General features: G+C 39.1%; 1 protein-coding gene across 2 annotated transcripts in view; it reads left to right on the top strand.

Moving 5' to 3' along the window:
- NUP107 (nucleoporin 107) overlaps positions 1 to 26,096 on the top strand; it is a 52,040-nt gene that overhangs the window by 5,873 nt on the left and 20,071 nt on the right. For both annotated transcript variants that reach the window (XM_081249812.1, XM_081249811.1), the window contains exons 5-12: positions 1,072 to 1,216; positions 5,401 to 5,504; positions 7,888 to 8,015; positions 8,717 to 8,765; positions 18,034 to 18,105; positions 18,931 to 19,019; positions 20,983 to 21,061; positions 22,825 to 22,938. In XM_081249812.1, the coding sequence (XP_081105938.1) occupies positions 1,072 to 1,216; positions 5,401 to 5,504; positions 7,888 to 8,015; positions 8,717 to 8,765; positions 18,034 to 18,105; positions 18,931 to 19,019; positions 20,983 to 21,061; positions 22,825 to 22,938 (780 nt within the window). The remainder of the gene's footprint in view (positions 1 to 1,071; positions 1,217 to 5,400; positions 5,505 to 7,887; positions 8,016 to 8,716; positions 8,766 to 18,033; positions 18,106 to 18,930; positions 19,020 to 20,982; positions 21,062 to 22,824; positions 22,939 to 26,096) is intronic.

Below are 26,096 nucleotides of genomic sequence, written 5' to 3'. Positions count from 1 at the left end.
ATGTGTACCTTTTTCATTACAATACGTATATCATTAAGTGTTCATACTTCTTCAGTTGCGTCAAATTTTTTAAGTTGGTTTGTTCAAATCAGAATCCAAACAAGCTCAACACATTGCATTTGCTTGGTATGTCTCTTAAGTATTTTAATCTATAAGTTCCTCCATCATTCTTTTTTTCTTTACCATTTATTTGTTGTAGAAACTGGATCATTTGTCCTGTACTATTTCCCAAAATTAAAAAATTGATTTGAATTAGTCCTAGAGCAATAGGACTAAAGCTGATATTAGTTTACTTATTAATATCAGCTTAAATATTACAAAATGGAATCTTTATTGGCTTTTTTTTTAAAGTATGGAGTAATACAAAGAAGAAAACAAAAAAGCTGGGACTGGGACTTTCCTGGTGGTGCAGTGGTTAAGAATCTGCCTGCCAGTACAGGGAACATGGGTTTGATCCCTGGTCCCAGAAGATCCCACATGCTGCGGAGCAACTAAGCCCATGCGCCACAACTACTGAGCCCGCGAGCCACAACTACTGAGCCCGCAAGCCACAACTACTGAGCCCGCATGCCACAACCACTGAAGCCCGCACACCTAGAGCCTGTGCTCTGCAACAAGAGAAGCCACCACAATGAGAAGCCCGCGCACCTCAACGAAGAGTAGCCCCCGCTCGCCACAACTAGAGAAAGCCTGTTCGCAGCAAGGAAGACCCAGCGCAGCCATAAATAAATAAATAAATTTTTTTTAAAAAAGGAAGGAATATACTGCCTTTAAAAAAAAAAAAAAAAACCCACCAGGACTTCCTTGGCGGTCCAGTGGTTAAGACTCCAAGCTCCCAACACAGGGGGCGCAGGTTCAATCCTTGGTCGGGGAACTAAGATCCCACATGCCTCATGGCATGGCCAAAAAAAAAAAGCCATGATTTCCTTAATAAAATGGCCCCATGGCTCTCTTTTAAAAGTGAAAAACACATACCTATGGTCTTTAAAAGATTTTAATAGTATTAAAGTCTTTATTCACTCAGCAGCAATAACCGCATTACTTTTCTGTATCTTCCTTTTATTTTTTCAGGTAACTAATCTGGATGACAGTAATTGGGCCGCTGCATTCTCATCACAGCGTGCAGGGCTCTTCACAAACACAGAGCCCCACAGTGTAACAGAGGATGTAACTCTCAGTGCTGTTATGTTACGGGAGGACGATCCTGGAGAAGCTGGTAAAATTTCGTTTGTAACACAGTAGCTTGTCGTTTTACTAAGATCAGGGAAATTGTCTCCTATTCCTGAACATCATTAAAAAATATTTTTTGTTAAGCCAACTAGTTATGGTAACAGCTACGACATTTGATGTAGTAGCTCTAGAAGGTTGAGAACCTCACGTTAGTTCTCAGTTGGAGTGGCATTTTGCCATTTAATCTTTCAGTATAAGTAGTAGCCTGTTAGGTTATTAGACTAGTCTCTAATATTTTTATTCTTTCCATATTTGTGCTGTTGAAAGAGCTCCTTTTCTTTTGGTTTAATTTTTATCTGACATTGTTGACGTGTTTTATTTGGCCTGGATGCTAGTGTTGTTTCTTCAAATAGTACTGTGACTATTCTAACTTTACGTTGGTTATTACCATTCCCTTTTGGAAAAAAAATTTGCTTTTAGTGTCTCTGTACCTGCACATTATGACATAGGTTCTTCATTTTATCATTATAAGCTAACATGTATGAGTGCTAGTCAGTATGCTTACCACTGTATGAACACTAACTCCTTTCATGGTCCATTAAATAGATACAGTAACTGTTTCTATTTTCAGGGAGAGGAAACTGCTGCTCAGAAAGATTAAGTAACCTGTTTGAGCTCACCTGGCTAGGAAGTGATGGCACCAGGATTTGAAACTAAGCAGTTTGATTCCAGAGCCCTTCTCTCTCTCTCTTTTTTCCCTAATAGATTTATTTATTTATTTTTGGCTGTGTTGGGTCTTCGTTGCTGTGCTCAGGTTTCTCTGGTCGCGTCGAGCAGGGGCTACTCTTTGTTGCAGTGCATGGACTTCTCATTGCAGTGGCTTCTCATTGCAGTTGCAGAGCACGGGCTCTAGGCACGCAGGCTTCAGTAGTTGCAGCATGTGGGCTCAGTAGTTGTGGCTTGCGGGCTCTAGAGCTCAGGCTCAGTCTTTGTGGCGCACGGGCTTAGTTGCTCCGCGGCATGTGAGATCTTCCTGGACCAGGGCTTGAACCTGTGTCCCCTGCATTGGCAGGCGTATTCTTAACCACTGCCTCACCAGGGAAGTCCCAGAGCCCTTCTCTTAACACTCTGGTGACCACTCCTTCTTTGTAGTATTTGCCAGTTATAAGTACTCAAATATTGAGTGACTCAAAAGTACTTTGTACTTAATCTATAAAAAAATTTCATTTTTAGTATGAACCATGGCTGAGGCCTTAAATATTATACAGTATTGTAGTAGAGTGTATGTATTTTCCCTGAGTAAAACATGTCATTTTAGTATCTATTATAACTTTCTCAGCTACTTTGTTATGGTGTACTTAAAATATAATTCAGATGTTTCAAAATTTGGCTCATGGTTTTGTAGTAATGGTCAACAGACTACTGAATAATACATTTTGGAATCTTTAAAGACTTGTAGGTAACGAAAGACAAAATAAATTGGACTACATCAAAATATGTGTCAAAAGAACAATCAATAGAGTGAAAGGCAACCCACAGAGTGGGAGAATATATTTGCAAATCATATATCTCATAAGAGATTAATATTCAGTATGTAGAAAGAAAGAACTACAACTCAACAATAACAGAAAACAAACAACTCAATTGAAAAATGGACAGAGGACTTGAATAGACATTTCTCCAAAGAAGATATAAAAGTAGCCAATAAACACATGAAAATTTGCTCAACATCAGTAATGTTGCATTATTAAGTAATAGTTTGCATTAAGGAAATGCAAATCAAAACCACAAGACACCACCTGAACCCATTAGGATGGCTACTGTCAAAAAACCCCACAAAAACAGAAAACCCCCAAGCAAACAGAAAATAACAAATGTTGACAAGGATGTGGAGAAATTGGAGCTCTGGTACATTGTTGGTGGGAATGTAAAATGGTAAACAGTGGTGGTTCCTCAAAAAATTAAAAATAGAATTACCATATGATTTAGCAATTCTTCCTCTGGGTATATACCCAAAAGAAGTGAAAACAGGATTTTAAAGAGATTTGTGTTCCCTCATTTATAGCCCCATTATTCATAATGGCTAAAAGGTAGAAGCAACCCAAATGTCCATTGATGGATGAAGGATAAACAAAATGTGGTATACACTTACAGTGGCATATAATTCAGACACATGCTACAACATGAATGCACTTTGAGGACATTGTGCTAAATGAAATAAACCAGTGGCATAGGGACAAATACTGTATGATTCCACATATGTGGGACACCTAGAGTAGTCAAACTCATAGACATAGAAAGTAGAATAATGGTTGCCAAGGTCTAGGGAAAGGGGAGAATGGGGAGTTATAGTTTTAGGATTTTTTTTCTTTTTTTCTGAGGTATAATTGACATAACATTCTGTAAGTTTAAGGTGTACAACATATTGCTTTGATACACTTGCATATTATTAGTGTTAGCTAACACCTCCATCATACAGTCACATCACATAACTATGATTTCTGTGGTGAGGACATTTAAGATCTAGTCTCCTAGCAACTTTCAACTATGTAGTACAGGTTTATTGATTATAGTAAATGCTGTGCATTAGATTTCCAGAATTTACTCATCTTCTAACTGCAAATTTGTACCCTTTAACCAACATCTCTCAATTCCCCCACCCTCTAGCGCCTGGAAACCACCATTCCACTCTCTGTTTCTATGAGTTTGGCTTTTTTAGATTCCTCATGAACGTTATAGTACAGTATTTGTCTCTCTCTGTCAGATTTATCTTACTTAATGCCTTCAGGGTCTATCCAGGGTCTATCCTGTCACAAATAGCAGGATCACTTTCTTTCTCATGGCTGAATAATATTCTGTTGTATATATATACCACTTCTTTATCCATTTATCCGGTGATGGACACTTGGGTTTTTTCCCTGTCTTGGCTATTATGAATAATGCTGCAGTAAGTGTGGAAGTACAGATACCTTTTTGAAAGCCTGTTTTCATTTCCTTTGAATATATACCCAGAAGTGGTATTGCTGGATCATATGGTAGTTCTATTTTTAATTTTTTGAGGAACCTCCATACTGTTTTCCATAGTGGCTGAACCAGTTTACATTCTCATCAATAGTGCACAAAGGTTCCCTTTTCTCCACATCTTCAACACTTGTTATTCCTTGTGTTATTGATGATAGCCATTCTGACAGATGTGAGGTGATATCTCATTGTAGTTTTGATGTGTATTTCCCTGATGATTAGCGATGTTGAGCATCTTTTCAGGTACCTGTTGGCCATTTGTATGTCTTTGGAGGAATGTCTGTTCAGTTCCTCTGCCCATTTTTAAATCAGATTGTTTGTTTTAGAATGTTATGAATTCTTTATATATTTTGGAGATTAACTTCTTATCAGGTATATAGTTTGAAAATATTTTCTCTCATTCCATAGATTGCCATTTCATTTTGTTGATTGTTTGTTTAGTTGTATAGAGCCTTTTAGTTTGATACAGTCCCACTTGTTGATTTTTTGCTTTTATTGCTTGTGCTTTTGGTATCATATCCAAAAAGTATTGCCAAGACAAGTGTCAAGGAACTTTTTCCCTACATTTTTTTTCTAGGAATTTTACAGTTTCAGGTCTTATTTAAGTTTTTAATTCATTTCAAGTTCATTTTTATGAGTGGTGTAAGATAGGGGTCTGAGTTTGTTTTTCTGCATGCGGTTATCCAGTTTTTCCAGCACCACTTATTAAAGAAACTATCCTTTCCCTGTTCAGTATTCTTGGCTCCCTTGTCAAATATTAATTGACCATGTATGTGGGAGTTTATTTCTGGACTCTCCATTCTTTTCCATTGGTTTATGTGTCTATTTTTATGCCAGTACTGTTTTGAATACTATAGCTTTGTAGTGTAGTTTGAAATCAGGAAGTGTGATGCCTCCTGCTTTGTTTTTTCTCAGGATTGCCTTGGCTATCCTGAGTTTAGTTTTGCAAAATGCAGAGTTTTGTGGTCCCATGGTGGTGATGGTAGCACAGCAGTGTGTATGTACTTACTGCTACTGAACTGTACGCTTAAAAATGGTTAAAATGGTAAATTTTGTTACATGTATTTTAGCACAATTTTATATTTTTAAAAATACAGCAGTTAAAAAAAAGGATTTGTAGCTATGTTTTAAAGTTTTTAAAACAAACAGAGTTACCTAGAAGTATGTCATTTAACTCTTTCTGTTCCATTTCTTTTTAATGTGTTCTAGCATCCATGAGTATGTTTTCTGATTTCCTGCAGTCTTTTTTGAAGCACTCTTCAACTACAGTTTTTGACCTTGTGGAAGAGTATGAAAACATTTGTAGTAGTCAGGTAAGTTAATTTCACTGCATTGCTGGTCAGACTTCAGTACTCTTAAGTTTTTTTTGAACAGCATCAATTTGTGAATTTCTATACTATATTTAAGGAGGATGTCTTGGGTTGTAGTGACAAGTGTGGCATGGTTAGAAGGTCAGCCAGAGCAGCTCTACTTTTTACACGTTGAGAGTCTGTATAATATTTCTTTTAAGGACAAAGGGATTCTGCATCTTTGAAAAAGGAAAACCCAAAATATACAGAGAACTTAAAACTCAACAGTAAGAAAATGAACAGTCTAACTGAGAAATGGACAAAACATGTAAACAGACACATCACCAGAGAAGATCTACAGATGGCAAATAAGTATGGGAAAAGATGCTTAACATCATATGTCAACACAACATTATAAATCAACTATACTCCAATATAAAATGAAAATTTAAAAAAAGACACATCATATATCATTAGGGAATAGCAAATTAAAACAACAAGATGCCACTATACACCTGTTAGAATGAACAAAATCCAAAACACTAACAAAACCAAATGCTGGCAAGGGTGTAGAACAAGAATTCTCATTCATTGCTGGTGGGAATGGAAAATGATACAGCCACTTTGGAAGACAGTGTCTCAGTTTCTTACAAAACTAAACATACTCTTACCATATAATCTAACATTCATGCTCTTTGGTATTTACCCAAAAGAGTTTAAAATATATGTCCACACAAAAGCCTGCACATAGATGTTTATAGAAGCTTTATTCATAATAGCCTAAATTTAGAAGTAATCAAGATGTCCTTCAGTAAGTGAATGGGTAAATCAACTGTGGTTCATCCAGACAGTGGAATATTATACAGCCCTTAAAAGTAATGGGCTATCAAGCCATAAAGAGATGAGGATTAACCCGAAATGCATATCACTAAGTGAAAGAAGCCAATATGCAAAGGCTACATATGGTGTGATTGCAACTATGCGATATTCTGGAAAAGGGAAAACTTAAAGAGAATAAAAAGATCAGCAGTTGCCAGGGTTCAAAGGGCAGTAAGGATAGAAAGTGGAGTACAGTGGATTTTTATTGGAGTGATATTATTATGAGGGATACATGTCATACATTTGTCAAAACCCATAGAATGTACAACACCAAGAGTGAACCCTTGTGTAAACTATGGACTTTCAGTAGTAATGACATGTCAGTGTAGCTTCAGTGACTGTAACAAACGTACCACTCTGGTACTGTATATTGATATACAGTTAGGGGGTTAGGTTGTGTGTATTTGGGGGCAGAAAGTAATGGGAACTCGCTGTACTTCCTACTCAGTTTTGCTGTGAACCTAAAACTGCTCAAAAAATTAAGTCTCTTTTGAAGGAAAGGAAAGGACTTCAAGAAACTATTGCATTCAAGAATAATTGAAATAATAGTAATAGCCAACATTTTTTGAGCATTTAATATTAGTTCAATAATCAATTTCTGAATTGTTCCATTATAAAAGCAGTAGCTTCATTAAATAACAAAAGCAATAATAATCACCTAGTGAATCACTGGAGTTAGGATTCCAGTAGAGAATTTATTAAAGGAATAAGAAATACAGATAATATTTTTATTAAACACTGGCATTAAGACAGAAGTAACATTACTTTTTGAATACTTTTTAAAGGGTGGGGAAACCTGTTGTTTTGGTAGTGATTCTTCATTTTCTGAATGAGACCAATCCTGTTTCTTAATTGCCCTTGATAAGGAGGTAATATTCATAACCTTTGAGAAAGGTTTCTTTTACCCTGGGTCCTTAAACCTCCTATTAAATAATTTGGTGTGTGTTTCTGTGAAGAACATCCATATCTTTCATTAGACTTCCACAAAAAGTCCTCAAATGGTTAAGAACTACTGTTTTACAGCAAGGAGGAATTTTGGTTAAGGTTTGGTTAGAAACGACAATGTTTTGGTACCAGTCTTAGGAAAATATTTTTCTTGATTTTTTTATATGGTATAAATTTTTCAGATAAAATTTGAAGATACCTTATTTTTAATTTTCATTGCTGCTCTCTGTTGGTTCATGTTATGATTTTGTTGGGTGTAGGTTAGATTTAGCTTATCTTCTGGGTTGATGTACAAGGAGAAAAACATACTCATGGCTGTTATTGTTGAATCTGAAATCTAGAGTCTGTTAAACTTTTACATATATACTCACATAAACACACCTTACTTCAAATTAAGGCCATTTCTAGTGGGAATGTTATATTACACTCAATTTAAAAAAGACAACAGACAGGAAAAATTTATAATATAAATATGTACATATATAAAACATACATAATTAGTTTTAGCACTATGTACTTGAAGAATACAAAGTTGTGACTCAAAATTATAGAAAACCTTATTACATTTGTATTTTTAATTCAGGTGAATATACTGAGTAAAATAGTGAGCCGAGCAACACCTGGACTTCAAAAGTTTTCGAAAACAGCCAGTATGCTCTGGCTTCTTCAACAGGAGATGGTCACGTGGAGGCTGCTGGCTTCTTTGTATAGGTAAAGTTGTGTAGGACTTTAAAGAGAAATAAACTGGCAGATTAACTTGGAAGTTAGAGTAAAATGTGTTTGGAAATAGCTTCTGCCATTCTGTGATACTTATCATTTCTAATGCCTTAGTTGTCAGAAGTGAGTTAACGAGGAAAGGGGAATATTAATCACAAAGCTGGTAGCTACCAAAAATTGGATATGTGTAAAGATTTAAGGAAAGTGCTAAACATACGGCAATATTTAGAAGAGGATAGATTAAGAAAAAGAACTGACAGATATACTTTATGTAATGTGGAACTTTGAGAGAAGTTAACCAAATTTTTCTTCTCTCAGATGCTCCTTGGTTTTGGCTCTCATTCTGTTACTTTCTCATCCTAATGAGAAAATCTTGAGAGAAAATTATGTTTTTTCATTTGGGCCCTGTGAAAACATTATATTAAAAAGTTAGGTGTATGCATTAGCAGGTAACCATTAAAGACTTTGCAGTTTGTATCTTCAGTAAATATCATGTTTGTTCAGATGTCAGTATTAGATTCAGAAGGCATTTACTACTTGATTTTTGCTTTTAAAAGCATGTTGGCTGAGTTAATTGGAAACTCATTTGTTTACAGTGGATGGAATGCAAGTTTCTACAGGTATCTAGCTTAAAAAGGTGATTTCATTTACTCATATGAAATAAGGCTTTTTCATTTTGTGTTATTTTTCCCCAGAGACAGAATACAGTCTGCATTAGAAGATGAAAGTATGTTTGTAATTACTGTAAGTTTTATATTAAATTTTTTCCTTTATAAATGCTTAAAAATTCAAATGTTTTTAGTAGTAGAATTTGATTTTTGACACTCCATCTAGAGTTTCTTCATTTAAAAAATTTTACAAATAAATAAAAGATACAATAATCAAAACTGATTTACATTATAGAGTAAAAGGTTAAAGTTCTCTTTTATCCCTCATACTGTTCAGTCTAACAATTTAGTACGTATTCTACCAGACATTTTTCTCTGCATCTTTATACATATATACACACACAGTTTTGTGGGGGTTTTTTTGAAGATCAAGTTGAGAATGTCATTTTGAAATGTTTAGTTCCACCTTGGGAAGGTCAACCGCAGTGTTCTAGAGATGCCTTCCTTCAGACAAAGGATCCTCCAAGACAATGACGGCTATGCCTCATTATCCTCGAAATCAAACATTGACCTCCTAGGAAATTTGAGAGAGTTGTCCCTCAGGCCATTCAGCAGAAGCCTTTTTTTAATGCAGTCTGGGTGAAGTGTTGCAGGATTCAGTGACTTGGGTCCTAGTAAAGGTGTTAGTCAAGTTGTTAAATTGTGCAGACTTCTCTGCAGCGCTAGAATATATTTTGTTCTCTCCTAGACTCCAAGCAGAGAGAAGACACAGCCTTAAGGGAATGGGTCCCCCGGCTCTGTCTTATTCTGTAAATGGTCTTTCCATCTGTTTCTTTTCCTCCCAGCAGACCCAGGGGAACTCAGCCATGTTGCCCCCCTTCAAAAGTCAGCACCTTCTGCAGTTAACGTTTGAACAACACGGGTTTGAACTGTGTGGGTCCACTTAACACACAGATTTTTTTCACTAAATACATACTGCAGTACTACATGATCTGCAGTTGGTTGAATCCTCGGGTACAGAACCTCGGTTACAGGAATGAGCAGTACAGAGAGCCAACTGTAAAGTTACATTTGGATTTTTGACTGTAAGGAGGATCGGTGCCCTAACCTTTGCATTGTTCAAGGGTCAACTGTATTTCTTTTAAAGCAAAATAATTTGCAAGCGCTGTAACTCCAACCTGTCAAAAGTCAAACCCACTTTTGCCTTTCAGTGGATGACACCATAGCTAACTTTCCAAGGAACCCTAATGTTCCCTAAGCCAGCACGTCTCAAACTTTACTGTGCACATGAGTCACCTGGGGATCTTGTTAAAATGCAGATTGTGGTTCAGTAGGTCTGGGGAGGGGCCTAAGATTCTGCATTTTTAAGAGGCTCGCAGGTGGTGCTGATGCTGTTGGTCTGTAAACCACACTCTGAGTAGCCAGGGTTTAGACCCTGCTCTCTGCCTCATCTCAAAATTTAGTCCATCATCAGATCTTGCTCACTTTAGCTCTTCTGTTCCAACTCTGACCTCTCATCTCTGTTCCTCTTGACACCACTTAAGCCAAAGCCTTCATCATTTTTTGCAGGAATTATGGCAATAGCTTCACCTAGTCTCCCTGCTCTATACATACACGTAGTTTTGGGTGGCAGGGGGTGGGGGTTGGTTGGGTGTTTTTTTCTTTTTTACCATATAGTATGATTTCATTTATACCTTATACTGAAGAGTTTTTTATTATTCATCAATATTTCTTAAGTTTTTTTCATGTCAATTTGTATACGTTTACCTTATTTTTTCATAGTATGCCAAAGTATAAATGTGCCATAATTTTTTTCAGACATTCTGCGGGACATACTTGTTTCCAGTACTTTTGCTATAGTTATCAATAATGCAATGAACATTCTTCACACTTACCTACATATTTGAGTATTTCCTATATTTCTGGAATTGAATTGTTGGGACAAAGTTTGATAGAGTTTGTCGTGTTGCCTTCCTAATAAAATGTACTAGTTTACACTCACAGTGTGTGAAAATGTTTACTCTGCCATCAATCATTTGATTTTGCCAGTTGGAAGGAAGGTACCTTGTTTTTTCTTTTTTTAATTAATTTATCTTTGGTTGCGTTGGGTCTTCGTTGCTGCATGCAGGGCTTTCTCTAGTTGCGACAAGCGGGGGCTACTCTTCGTTGCCGTGCGCGGGCTTCTCATTGCGGTGGCTTCTTCTGTTGTGGAGCACGGGCTCTAGGCGCGCAGGCTTCAGTAGTCGTGGCATGTGGGCTCAGTAGCTGTGGCCCGCAGGCTCTACAGCGCAGGCTCAATAGTTGTGGCACACGGGCTTAGTTGCTCCGCGGCATGTCGGATCTTCCCAGACCAGGGTTTGAACCCATGTCCCCTGCATTGGCAGGCAGATTCTTAACCACTGCGCCACCAGGGAAGTCCTAAAGTTTTTATTTTATTTTATTTATTTATTTTTTTACATCTATATTGGAGTATAATTGCTTAACAATGGTGTGTTAGTTTCTGCTTTATAACAAAATGAATCAGTTATACATACACATATGTTCCCATATCCCCTCCCTCTTGCGTCTCCCTCCCACCCTCCCTATCCCACTCCTCCAGGCGGTCACAAAGCACCGAGCTGATCTCCCTGTGCTATGCGGCTGCTTCCCACTAGCTATCTACCTTAGGTTTGGTAGTGTATATATGTGCATGCCTCTCTTTCACTTTGTCACAGCTTACCCTTCCCCCTCCCCATATCCTCAAGTCCATTCTCTAGTAGGTCTGTGTCTTTATTCCTGTCTTACCCCTAGGTTTTTCATGACATTTTTTTCTTCTTAAATTCCATATATATGTGTTAGCATACAGTATTTGTCTTTCTCTTTCTGACTTACTTCACTGTGTATGACAGACTCTAGGTCTATCCACCTCATTACAAATAGCTCAATTTCGTTTCTTTTTATGGCTGAGTAATATTCCATTGTATATATGTGCCACATCTTCTTTATCCATTCATCTGATGATAGACACTTAGGTTGTTTCCATCTCCGGGCTATTGTAAATAGGCCTGCTATGAACATTGTGGTACATGACTCTTTTTTTTTTTTTTTTTTTGCGGTAGGCGGGCCTCTCACTGTTGTGGCCTCTCCCCTTGCAGAGCACAGGCTCCGGATGCGCAGGCTCAGCAGCCATGGCTCACGGGCCCAGCCGCTCTGCGGCATGTGGGATCTTCCCAGACCGGGGCACGAACCCGTGTCCCCTGCATCGGCAGGCGGACTCTCAACCACTGCGCCACCAGGGAAGCCCTACATGACTCTTTTTGAATCATGTTTTTCTCAGGGTATATGCCCAGTAGTGTCATTGCTGGGTCGTATGATAGTTCTATTTTTAGTTTTTTAAGGAACCTCCATACTGTTCTTCATAGTGGCTGTACCAATTCACATTCCCACCAGCAGTGCAAGAGTGTTCCCTTTTTTCCACACCCTCTCCAGCATTTATTCTTTCTGGATTTTTTGATGATGGCCATTCTGACTCGTGTGAGGTGATATCTCATTGTAGTTTTGATTTGCATTTCTCTAATGATTAAAGATGTTGAGCATTCTTTCATGTGTTTGTTGGCAGTCTGTATATCTTCTGTGGAGAAATGTCTATTTAGGTCTTCTGCCCATTTTTGGATTGCATTGTTTGTTTTTTTGTTATTGAGCTGCATGAGCTGCTTATAAATTTTGGAGATTAATCCTTTGTCAGTTGCTTCATTTGCAAATATTTTCTCCCATTCTGAGGGTTGTCTTTTGGTCTTGTTTATGGTTTCCTTTGCTGTGCAAAAGCTTTGAAGTTTCATTAGGTCCCATGTGTTTATTTTTGTCTTTATTTCCATTTCTCTAGGAGGTGGGTCAAAAAGGATCTTGCTGTGATTTATGTCATAGAGTGTTCTGCCTATGTTTTCCTCTAAGAGTTTGATAGTGCCTGGCCTTACATTTAGGTCTTTAATCCATTTTGAGCTTATTTTTGTGTATGGTGTTAGGGAGTGATCTAATCTCATACTTTTACATGTCCCTGACCAGTTTTCCCAGCACCACTTATTGAAGAGGCGGTCCTTTCTCCACTGTACATTCCTGCCTCCTTTATCAAAGATAAGGTGACCATATGTGCGTGGGTTTATCTCTGGGCTTTCTATCCTGGTCCATTGATCTATCTTTCTGTTTTTGTGCCAGTACCATACTGTCTTGATTACTGTAGCTTTGTAGTATAGTCTGAGGTCAGGGAGCCTGATTCCTCCAGCTCAGTTTTTTGTTCTCAAGATTGCTTTGGCTATTCGGGGTCTTTTGTGTTTCCATACAAATTGTGAAATTTTTTGTTCTAGTTCTGTGAAAAATGCCAGTGGTAGTTTGATAGGGATTGCATTGAATCTGTAGATTGCTTTGGGTAGTAGAGTCATTTTCACAATGTTGATTCTTCCAATCCAAGAACATGGTATATCTCTCCATCTATTTGTATCATCTTTAATTTCTTTCATCAGTGTCTTATAATTTTCTGCATACAGGTCTTTTGTCTCATTAGGTAGGTTTATTCCTAGGTATTTTATTCTTTTTGTTGCAATGGTAAATGGGAGTGTTTTCTAGATTTCACTTTCAGATTTTTGATCATTAGTATGTAGGAATGCCAGAGATTTCTGTGCATTAATTTTGTATCCTGCTACTTTACCAAATTCATTGATTAGCTCTAGTAGTTTTCTAGTAGCATCTTTAGGATTCTCTATGTATAGTATCATGTCATCTGCAAACAGTGACAGCTTTACTTCTTCTTTTCCGATTTGGATTCCTTTTATTTCCTTTTCTTCTCTGATTGCTGTGGCTAAAACTTCCAAAACTTATGTTGAATAAGAGTGGTGAGAGTGGGCAACCTTGTCTTGTTCCTGATCTTAGTGGAAATGGTTTCAGTTTTTCACCATTGAGGACGATGTTGGCTGTGGGTTTGTCATATATGGCCTTTATTATTTTGAGGAAAGTTCCCTCTATGCCTACTTTCTGCAGGGTTTTTATCATAAATTGGTGTTGAATTTTGTCGAAAGCTTTCTCTGCATCTATTGAGATGATCATATGGTTTTTCTCCTTCAGTTTGTTAATATGGTGTATCACGTTGATTGATTTGCGTATATTGAAGAATCCTTGCATTCCTGGAATAAACCCCACTTGATCATGGTGTATGATCCTTTTAATGTGCTGTTGGATTCTGTTTGCTAGTGTTTTGTTGAGAATTTTTGCATCTATGTTCATTAGTGATATTGGCCTGTAGTTTTCTTTCTTTGTGACATCCTTGTCTGGTTTTGGTATCAAGGTGATGGTGGCCTCGTAGAATTAGTTCGGGAGTGTTCCTCCCTCTGCTATATTTTGGAAGAGTTTGAGAAGGATAGGTGTTAGCTCTTCTCTAAATGTTTGATAGAATTCGCCTGTGAATCCATCTGGTCCTGGGCTTTTGTTCGTTGGAAGATTTTTTATCACAGTTTCAATTTCAGTGCTTGTAATTGGTCTGTTCATATTTTCTATTTTGTCCTGATTCAGTCTTGGCAGGTTGTGCATTTCTAAGAATTTGTCCATTTCTTCCAGGTTGTCATTTTATTGGCATAGAGTTGCTTGTAGTAATCTCTCATGATCTTTTGTATTTCTGCAGTGTCAGTTGTTACTTCTCCTTTTTCATTTCTAATTCTATTGATTTGAGTCTTCTCCCTTTTTTTCTTGATGAGTCTGACTACTGGTTTATCAATTTTATTTATCTTCTCAAAGAACCAGCTTTTAGTTTTAGTGATCTTTGCTATTGTTTCCTTCATTTCTTTTTCATTTATTTCTGATCTGATTTTTATGATTTCTTTCCTTCTGCTAACTTTGGGATGTTTTTGTTCTTCTTTCTCTAATTGCTTTAGGTGCAAGGTTAGGTTGTTTATTCGAGATGTTTCCTGTTTCTTAAGGTGGGATTGTATTGCTATAAACTTCCCTCTTAGAACTGCTTTTGCTGCATCCCATAGGTTTTGGGTCATCGTGTCTCCATTGTCATTTGTTTCTAGGTATTTTTTTATTTCCTCTTTGATTTCTTCAGTGATCACTTCGTTATTAAGTAGTGTATTGTTTAGCCTCCATGTGTTTGTATTTTTTACAGATCTTTTCCTGTAATTGATATGTAGTCTCATAGCGTTGTGGTCGGAAAAGATACTTGATACAATTTCAATTTTCTTAAATTTACCAAGGCTTGATTTGTGACCCAAGATATGATCTATCCTGGAGAATGTTCCATGAGCACTTGAGAAAAATGTGTATTCTTTTGTTTTTGGATGGAATGTCCTATAAATATCAATTAAGTCCATGTTGTTAAATGTATCATTTAAAGCTTGTGTTTCCTTATTTATTTTCATTTTGGATGATCTGTCCATTGGTGAAAGTGGGGTGTTAAAGTCCCCTACTGTGAATGTGTTACTGTCGATTTCCCCTTTTATGGCTGTTAGTATTTGCCTTATGTATTGAGGTGCTCCTATGTTGGGTGCATAAATATTTACAATTGTTATATTTTCTTCTTGGATCGATCCATTGGTCATTATGTAGTGTCCTTCTTGGTCTCTTCTAGTAGTCTTTATTTTAAAGTCTATTTTGTCTGATATGAGAATTGCTACTCCAGCTTTCTTTTGGTTTCCATTTGCATGGAATATCTTTTTCCATCCCCTTACTTTCAGTCTGTATGTGTCTCTAGGTCTGAAGTGGGTCTCTTGTAGACAGCATATATATGGGTCTTGTTTTTGTATCCATTCAGCCAATCTGTGTCTTTTGGTGCATTTACATTTAAGGTAATTATCGATATGTATGTTCCTATTCCCATTTTCTTGATTGTTTTGGGTTCGTTATTGTAGGTCTTTTCCTTTTGTTGTGTTTCTTGCCTAGAGAAGTTCCTTTAGCATTTGTTGTAAAGCTGGTTTGGTGGTGCTGAACTCTCTCAGCTTTTGCTTGTCTGTAAACGTTTTAATTTCTCCATCAGATCTGAATGAGATCCTTGCTGGGTAGAGTAATCTTGTTGGAGGTTTTTCTCCTTCATCACTTTAAATATGTCCTGCCAGTCCCTTCTGGCTTGCAGAGTTTCTGCTGAAAGATCAGCTGTTAACCTTATGGGCATTCCCTTGTGTGTTATTTGTTGTTTTTCCCTTGCTGCTTTTAATATTTTTTCTTTGTATTTAATTTTTGACAGTTTGATTAATATGTGTCTTGGCATATTTCTCCTTGGATTTATCCTGTATGGGACTCTCTGTGCCTCCTGGACTTGATTAACTATTTCCTTTCCCATATTAGGGAAGTTTTCAACTATAATCTCTTCAAATATTTTCTCAGTCCCTTTCTTTTTCTCTTCTTCTTCTGGGACCCCTATAATTCGAATGTTGGTGCATTTAATATTGTCCCAGACGTCTCTGAGACTGTCCTCAGTTCTTTTCATTCTTTTTTCTTTCTTCTGCTCTGCAGCAGTTATTTCCACTATTTTATCTTCCTCGTCACTTATCCGTTCTTCTGCCTCAGTTATTCTGCTATTGATCCCATCTAGAGTATTTTTAATTTCATTTATTGTGTTTCTAATCATTGCTTGATTCATCTTTAGTTCTTCTAGGTCCTTGTTAACTGTTTCTTGCATTTTGTCTATTCTATTTCCAAGATTTTGGATCATCTTTACTATCATTATTCTGAATTCTTTTTCAGGTAGACTGCCTATTTCGTCTTCATTTGTTAGGTCTGGTGGGTTTTTATCTTGCTCCTTCTCCTGCTGTGTGTTTTTCTGTCTTCTCATTTTGCTTATCTTACTGTGTTTGGGGTCTCCTTTTTGCAGGCTGCAGGTTCGTAGTTCCCGTTGTTTTTGGTGTCTGTCCCCAGTGGCTAAGGTTGGTTCAGTGGGTTGTGTAGGCTTCCTGGTGGAGGGGACTAGTGCCTGTGTTGTGGTGGATGAGGCTGGATCTTGTCTTTCTGGTGGGCAGGTCCACATCTGGTGGTGTGTTTTGGGGTGTCTGTGGACTTTTTATGATTTTAGGCAGCCTCTCTGCTAATGGGTGGCATTGCGTTCCTGTCTTGTTAGTTGTTTGGCATAGGGTGTCCAGCACTGTAGCTTGCTGGTCGTTGAGTGAAGCTGGGTGCTGGTGTTGAGATGGAGATCTCTGGAAGATTTTCGCCGTTTGATATTATGTGGAGCTGGGAGGTCTCTTGTGGACCAGTGTCCTGAAGTTGGCTCTCCCACCTCAGAGGCACAGCCCTTACTCCTGGCTGCAGCACCAAGAACCTTTCATCCACACGGCTCCTCAGTTTGGGATGACTCGTTGTCTATTCATGTATTCCACAGATGCAGGGTACATCAAGTTGATTGTGGAGCTTTAATCCGCTGCTTCTGAGGCTGCTGGGAGAGATTTCCCTTTCTCTTCTTTGTTCTCACAGCTCCCGTGTCTCAGCTTTGGATTTGGCCCCGCCTCTGCGTGTAGGTCGCCGGAGGGCATCTGTTCTTCGCTCAGACAGGACAGGGTTAAAGGAGCAGCCGCTTCGGGAACTCTGGCTCACTCAGGCCAGGGGGAGGGAGGGGCACGGAGTGCGGGGCAAGCCTGCGGCGGCAGAGGCCAGCGTGACGTTGCACCACCCCGAGGCGCACCGTGAGCTCTCCCGGGGAAGCCGTCCCTGGATCCCGGGACCCTGGCAGTGACGGGCTGCACAGGCTCCCCGGAAGGGAGGCGTGGACAGTGACCTGCGCTCGCACACAGGCCTCTTGGCGGCAGCAGCAGCAGCCCCAGCGTCCCACGCCCGTCTCTGGGGTCCGCGCTTTCAGCCGCGACTCGCGCCCGTCTGTGGAGCTCCTTTAAGCAGCGCTCTTAATCCACTCTCCTCACGCACCAGGAAACAAAGAGGGAAGAAAAAGTCTCTTGCCTCTTCAGCAGGTCCAGACTTTTTCCTGGACTCCCTCCCGGCTAGCTGTGGCGCATTAGCTCCTTCAGGCTGTGTTCATGCCGCCAGCCCCAGTCCTCTCCCTGCGCTCCGACCAAAGCCCGAGCCTCAGCTCCCAGCCCCTAAAGTTTTTAAATGTTAATTTCCTCATATGCCCCATGACTGCATCCTACCCTTTATTATGATTTGTTTCATTTTGTTTTGTGTTTTATTTTTCCTGAAAACAACATCTCTGGGGAAATAGAACTTTAAAATTTTAAGTATAACCAAGAATTAAAATATAAAGTAAGAGCAGCTACACATTGATCTAGCAGTTTGAAACTTACTTATAAAATTTTTTTCAAAGGTGAATATACAGATTTGCTATGTTAAAATGGTTATGGGTGGTTAAATATACTTATTTCAGATTCTGTTACCTTTCTGTTGAAATAATGTTCTTGAGGATCTTCTTTTCTTTCTTTCCACCATTTTTTTTATAGGCTCTTAATGCCAGTGAAAAAGCAGTTGTGGAAGCATTATTTCAGAGAGATTCACTTGTCCGACAAAGTCAGGTATGACTAGAATTTTTACATTTTTTTGGTGAACTCTGGAGAAAGGTAAATGACATAAAAGAATGAAGTTTTTTAAGTCAGACTTTTTTCTTAATTTTTTTCTTTTTGATCTTTTAATTTATAATTAAAAAGAAGTAAGAACCTTGTTTTTTGTTTTCAAATCATAGCCCCACCATTTCCAGGAATAGCCTGTTAAAAACTGTATTATTCCTATAGAAAATATCTTTTGCCATAATATTTATACATCTTTAAAAAGTAAGAACAGGGGCTTCGCTGGTGGCGCAGTGGTTGAGAGTCCTCCTGCCGGTGCAGAGGACACAGGTTCGTGCTCCGGTCCGGGAAGATCGCACATGCCGCGGAGCGGCTGGGCCCGTGAGCCGTGGCCGCTGAGCCTGCGTGTCCGGAGCCTGTGCTCCGCAACGGGAGAGGCCACAACAGTGAGAGGCCCGCGTACCGCAAAAAAAAAAAGAAAGTAAAAACAGTGATAGAAAAAATTGTTATTTGATAGTTTTGAATTAGAAACCTTTTTTTTTTTTTTTTTTTTTTTTTGCGGTACACGGGCCTCTCAGTGTTGTGGCCTCTCCCGTTGCGGAGCGCAGGGTCCGCGGCCATGGCTCACAGGCCCAGCCGCTCCACGGCATGTGGGATCTTCCCGGACCGGGGCACGAACCCACGTCCCCTGCACCGGCAGGCAGACTCCCAACCACTGCGCCACCAGGGAAGCCCGAAACCTTTTTTTTTTAAATTAATGGTAGGAGTAATACTACTTCAAATAAAATACTTGCAGATTTTATAATTAATACTCTTTTTGTCCCCCTTTCCTAGCTGGTGGTAGATTGGTTGGAGAGCATAGCCAAAGATGAGATTGGAGATTTTTCGGATAATATTGAGTTTTATGCAAAGTCAGTATATTGGTAAGTCACTAAACTTTTATTGTTGAAGTCATTTAATGTTGGTTTTGTTTTTTCATCTTTCAACAAATATTTATTCAGTTCTTACTGAACTCAGTCTGTGAGCAAAACAGATAAAAACCCTGCCTTTGTGGAATTTATAATTGTATAGGAGAGTTAGACAGCAAATAGACATATATCCTATTGGGTGCTAAGAGCTTTGAAAGAAAAAAAAAGAATCAGAGTTGATAGATAGAGGATGGTAATGGGATTTACTTTAAGTAGAAGTGGTGACCAGGGAAGGCCTCTCTAAGGAAATAACAGGTAATAAGAGTAAGAGGTTTTTAAGAAATAAGGGAGGCCAGACATGCAAAAATTTGAGGGACAAGTGTTCAGGGCAAGAGCAGGAACTACTGAGACTCTAAGAAGGTAAAGCATTTGCACAAGGAGGCCAGTGTGAACACAGCAAAGAAAGGAATGGTAGGAAGAAATGAGATTGAAGAGAGCCAGCTCATATAGGACTTTTACAGGTAGCCAAGGTAAGGGTTTGGGACTTTATTCTAAATGTGATGGGAAACCTTGAGAATAAAAGAATGACATGGTCTGATTCATGTTTTCAAACAATCACTTTGCCATATTTTCTTAATAATCATAATTTGATTATCAAGAAGACAATTCTCCCATGTTTCTAGCTACTTGTATGTGTTTTTGTTTTTTAATTTCTTTTCCCTGCATTCTTCAGTGCTTCTAAATTATTGTAAGACCTTGAAACCAGAAAGCAAGCACCCCTAGGTTAAAGGGACAGTTTATTTCAAGACTTAAAGAAAAAGTTCAGTTTGCCTTTAAATTCAGTAACATTATATATGTATCAAGTCTATAAATCAATTGTTTTTTCTCTGCTTAACTAGGAAATTAGTGCTACCAAATTTTATTTTTAATCTTAAATCTTGGTTAGTTGTGGTTTTTCTGAGAGAAAGAGAAATTTTCATTTTCAGAAAAAAAAATTTTTAAGTTAATATGTCCTATTAAGGTTTTTACAAGTTTTTTACGAGTTAGGCTCCTTTTCTTGCCAAGCAATAAAAGAGAATAGAGAATCCTAAAACAGAGCCACACTTCTGTGGTCATTTAGTTTTTAATGAGGCATCAAATCAATCCAGTGGGGAAAGCAATGTCTTTTGAACAAACCATGCAGGAAAAAACTGCATATCTATGTGAACAAAGATTAACCTTGATACCTCCCTCACACTGTACCCAACAGTTAATTCAAGATGGATCATAATCCCCAATGTAAAAGCTAAAACTGTAAAGCTCTTAGAGGAAAACATAAGAGGACGTTTTTGTGACCTGGCAAATAAGCAATTGTCACAGAAAACAGTATTCAGGAGAAAGAGATTGATTTGACTTCAAAATTAAAACCTCATTAAAAGACATCATTGAGAAAAGGAATTGGTGGCAATCCACAGACTGGAAGAAACATAAAGAACCTGTAGTTCATAAAGAACTACAACCGGGGGCTTCCCTGGTGGCACAGTGGTTGAGAGTCCGCCTGCCGATGCAGGAGACACGGGTTCGTGCCCCTGTCTGGGAAGATCCCACATGCCGCGGAGCGGCTGGGCCCGTGAGCCATGGCCGCTGAGCTTGCGTGTCCGGAGCCTGTGCTCCGCAACAGGAGAGGCCACAACAGTGAGAGGCCCGCGTACCACAAAAAGAAAAAAGAAAAAAAAAAAAATCTACAACTCAGTAGCAAGAAGACAGCTGGATAAAAAGGACAAAGATTTGAACAGATTCCTCACAAAAGCAGATAGGTGAATGGCCAATAAGGCATGAAAAAGTGCTCAACATCATTAGTCATCTGAGCTAAAATGCCCTATATATTAGCGTTTTGATTGTTTTTTCTGAGTTTGTACTCTCTTTCCTTGACTTGATTTTTTTTAAGTAGACCTATTAAAATTCCTCGTTTAAAAAAAAGTTGTACTTACTCTTTCAGGGAAAATACTCTGCATACCTTGAAACAGCGGCAGCTCTCTTCTTACATAGGAAGTGTCCGTCCTCTTGTCACTGAATTGGTAAGTGTTCTTTGAAATGGAAGTTGCCTTCAAAGTTAAGTGATTTTTATTCTTAAAGGCTGAGAATTTTTGTTTTCTTGGATCCTTGTTTTAGTTTCCTGAAGGATTGCATATACTATTTAACTCTGAAAATTACTAAGTTGCGTTTGAATTTGATGGCATATATTTGAACCCATCTGTGGCCTATAGATTGTAAATTGTAAAAGCAAGTATAGAAAGTGTTCTTGATTTTCCAGCATTAAAACAAATTAATTTTGACTTTATAGCAAGGTTTGACTCTGCAGCTGTAAGGTGGTGACCTATGAAAGCTGTTTTATATAGAAAGCGGGGAAAAAAATAAAGCTTTGTGAATTAGGTTGAGGTTAGAAGGGTCATTCTAGGATATGAGTTATAGGAGTAACAGTGGATTTGAAAAGAACGGGAGTCTAATTATTGTAGAAATGAAGGAACAGAGCTTTGTGATAGGTGGAGGCATGTGAATTAAATGTTCATAGTGAAGAGTGAGAGAAGTAAGTAACAGTCAAAAAAACAGGTAAAATTCCATTTGGTAACAAGAGTGTGTTTTGATGAAAATTATTTGGAAACTACTGAAAGTTCTTGTAATAAATTGTAGCAAAATTACCCCTGTAGCAAGCAACTAAAAATCATTTACCCTTACTTAACATCTGGAAAGTAGTGATTTCCTTTTGCCAGAAAGAAACCATGTTCCAAAATTGAATGATTATATCTGTCTGCAAAATATTTGTGAAACTAGCCAGTTGACCTATTATGCCTTCCAGTTTTTGAATTGATAATCATATTACTCCTCTTTTAAAGTCACATTAAAATAGCTTTTCATCTGAAACTCATCATGTAGATTAGGGGTCCCCAACCCCCGGGCTGTGGACTGGTACCGGTCCGCGGCCTGTTAGGAAGTGGGCCACGCAGCAGGAGGTGAGCGGCAGGCAGGTGAGCCAAGTTACATCTGCCGCTCCCCATTGCTCCCCATCGCTCCTGTTAACCACCTGAACCATCCCCTTCCCCCCCCACCCCCCTGCCGTCTGTGGAAAAATTGTCTTCCACAAAACCGGTCCCTGATGCCAAAAAGGTTGGGGACCACTGATGTAGATCATGTGTGCTCTTTGCCGCAAAAGTGAGGACACTATGTTATCCCCAGTGTTCAAAGGCACATTTCTTTCTATTCGTGAAAGGTAGTTGCTGGGAATAACTGAGGGTGGAGGTATCTATTAGAAATCTGTTTTAAAATTTCTTTTTTGGGGTGTTGGTGTGCTTTGTGTAGCATTAGTCCCATACTGGGCTCTCTTCTCATATGTTCTCAGAAAGAACCAGCTAAGCACCTTCTAGTCACAGAATGCATTGTGATTCCTGCAGTTTCTCCTCTGCTCATTCTCCATCTAGGCCTAATTCTGTTTAGGATTAACTGGGCCATGTAGTTGCTACAACAGGGTAAAGCTCAAGTCAGCTTGAATTATGAGTAGAATTTCTAGAGCTGCTGGGCTGGACTAGGGCTGTTTCCAGCTTGTCTGACTAAAGTGTGCACCTTTGTGGGCCAACAGAGTCTGTTTTGAATGGGCAGCAGACAGCTATGTGGCTATTTGGGACACTTGGGACACTTTCATTCCTTTTGTTACTTAACTAAATTCAGTGAATTTATTTCAGTATGTAATTCAGGAGACATTTATCATCTCTTGATGATGTTTAAATTGTATGTGCATATAAAGAATTTATAGTTGATGATTTAATTAATTAATTAATTTTTGTAGGACCCTGATGCTCCCATAAGACAGAAGATGCCCCTTGATGATCTGGATAGAGAAGACGAAGTCAGATTACTTAAGTATCTTTTCACTCTGATTCGTGCTGGAATGACAGAAGAGGTAAATGATGTATACCCTGCTTGTCCAATATCAAAAAGTCACAGACTGTAAGTTGGAAAGGATCTTTGTGACCACTGAATATAACTCCCCAATGCAGTAATCTTTTTCACAGTATTTCTGGATCTAATTCCTGTTCCAACATTTCTAGTGATAAAGAACACATTGCTTCAGAAAGCAGTGCACTTCAGTTTGCACAACTCTGGTAAAAAATTCTTTGTAAGAAGTCAAATTTTGCCTTCCCATTAGTGTACTGCATACCCTAGGCATAGCCCCATTATTTCTAGTTTGGATTTTTTTTTTTTTTTTGCGGTATGTGGGCCTCTCACTGTTGTGGTCTCTCCCGTTGCGGAGCACAGGCTCCAGACGCGCAGGCTCAACGGCCATGGCTCACGGGTGCAGCCGCTCAGCGGCATGTGGGATCTTCCCGGACCGGGGCACGAACCTGTGTCCCCTGCATCGGCAGGCGGACTCCCAACCACTGCGCCACCAGGGAAGCCCTGGATTTTTTTTTTTTTTAACAAATTCAATGAAGACTTTTTTTTTTTTTTTTTTTTTAGTAAATTTATTTATGGCTGTGTTGGGTCTTCATTGCTGCACGTGGGCTTTCTCTAGTTGCGGCGAGTAGGGGCTACTCTTCATTGCGGTGCGCGGGCTTCTCATTACGGTGGCTTCTCTTGTTGTGGAGCACGGGCTCTAGGCGCACGGGCTCAGTAGTTGTGGTGCATGGGCTTAGTTGCTCCACAGCATGTGGGATCTTCCTGGACCAGGGCTCAAACCCGTGTCGCCTTCATTGGCTGGCGGATTCCTAACCACTGCGCCACTAGGGAAGTTCCTATTTCTAGTTTGGATTTTTAAGAGTTAAGAATAAGTCTGGGTCTTCCCTGGTGGTGCAGTGGTTGAGGGTCCGCCTGCCGATGCAGGGGACACGGGTTCGTGGCCCGGTCCGGGAGGATCCCACGTGCCATGGAGTGGCTAGGCCTGTGTGCCATGGCCGCTGAGCCTGCCTGTCCGGAGCCTGTGCTCCGCAGCAGGAGAGGCCACAACAGTGAGAGACCCGCGTACCGTGAAAAAAAAAAAGAATAAGTCTTACCCTAATTGCTCTTCTAGTTGACACTGTCTAGCATTTGAAGACTATGATCCCCTCAGATTTCTTCCTTTTAACTTCACCTCTTTAAAATGTAACCTCCTGGGCTTCCCTGGTGGTGCAGTGGGTGGGAATCTGCCTGCCAATGCAGGGAACATGGGTTCTATCCCGGGCCCGGGAAGATTCCCCCATGCCACGGAGCAACTAAGCTCGTGTGCCACAACTACTGAGCCTGCACTCTAGAGCCCGTGCTCTGCAACAAGAGAAGCCATGATGATGAGGAGCCTGCGCACCACTCGCTGCAACTAGAGAAAGCCCGCACACAGAACAAAGATCCAACACAACCAAAAATAAAAACAAATAAATAAACAAATTTATTTTTAAAAAATGTAACCTCCTTTGTGATAGTTAAGGTCTTGTGTGTAAGATGTGAAGTATCTGATTAGACAGCTTACTGGATGGCTTTGTGGACTTTTTAGATGTAGTCTGGTGCATAGGAGCTTCAAGCTTCAGATACTATGTTGTACCTGTTTTGCTGTACTCTTGGCGATGTTCTTTAGATAGAAATATGTTAGCTCAAAGTGTTGTTTGTTCTTCTGTGTTACAAACCACTAGCATATATTAAGTAATTTTTATAGTATTAAGTGTTGGATTATTAAACATCATTCTTATTTTTTAATTAAGAAAAGAAGGGGAATTCCCTGGCGGTCCAGTAGTTAGGCCTCTGAGCTTTCACTGCCGAGGGTTTGGGTTCAGTCTCTGACTGGGGAACTAAGATCCTGGAAGCCACATGGGTGGTGCGGCCCAAAAAAAATAATAGAGAGAGAGAGAGAGAAGAAAGAAAGAAAAGAAGTAACACATACTCATTTGTTCAGAAAATATTTGAGTCCCAGCCACTCTGCCAGGTGATGTGCAGGATACTAGGAATCACAATGGCAAACAAGGATGTATTTTTAAAAACAAAACAAAAATATAATCACATTATTGAAAGCCTTGAAAAATAAAAACTCACAAGGTCCCACTACCTTTACATAATCACAGATAGTGGGGTTTTAAAATTTATTTACAAGCCTTTTTCTTTTGTACATCTTTTTAATATAATCGTAAACATAGTATACTTCCAGGTTTTTTTTTTTTTAACATCTTTATTGAGATATAACTCAAACACCATACAATTCACCCATTTAAAGTGAATAAGTCAATAGTTTTGGTATATTACAGTATTGATTTTTTCATTCTGATAAAAGGTATATAACAAAATTTGTCATTTTAACCATTTTCAAGTGTAAATTTCAGTGACATTAATTACATTCACAGTGTTGTGAAACCATCACCACTATGTTTCTAAAACTTTTTCATCACCCCAAGCAGAAACTCCGTAACCATAATGTAGTAATTCCCCATTTCCCTTTTCTCTCAGCATTTGGTAACCTAATCTACTTTCTGTCTCTATGCATTTGCCTATTCTAGCTATTTCACGTAAGTGGAATCATACAATATTTGTTCTTTTGTGTCTGGCTAATTTCACTTAGAAAAATGTGTTTAAGGTTTTGCATTCAGATTTTGTCCTGCCTTTTTTAGATAGCATATCAAATATTTTTAAAATATTTTTCCATGTTGCTACATAGCTTTCATAATTTTTAAAAGTCATAAATCCAGGGCTTCCCTGGTGGCGCAGTGGTTGAGAGTCCGCCTGCCGATGCAGGGGACACGGGTTCGTGCCCCTATCCCGGAAGATCCCACATGCCGCGGAGCGGCTGGGCCCGCGAGCCATGGCCGCGGAGCCTGTGTGTCCGGAGCCTGTGCTCCGCAACGGGAGAGGCCACAGCAGTGAGAGGCCCGCGTACAGCAAAAAAAAAAAAAGTCATAAATCCAAAATGATGTTTTGGGTATGATACTTTTTAACTGGTTCAATTTTTTTTTAATATTTATTTATTTATTTGGCTGTGCCGGGTCTTAGTCATGGCATGCGGGATCTTCGTTGTGGCGTGTGAGATCTTTTTAATCGCGGCATGTGGACTCTTAGTTGCAGCATGCGGGATCTAGTTCCCTGACCAGGGATCAAACCCGGGCC

This window comes from Mesoplodon bidens (assembly GCF_964165515.1).
Source record: "Mesoplodon bidens genome assembly, chromosome: 11".
Classification (NCBI taxonomy): Eukaryota; Metazoa; Chordata; class Mammalia; order Artiodactyla; family Ziphiidae; genus Mesoplodon; species Mesoplodon bidens.
Note: the sequence above shows the minus strand (reverse complement) of the source record. Positions and strands in the feature narration are given on the sequence as shown.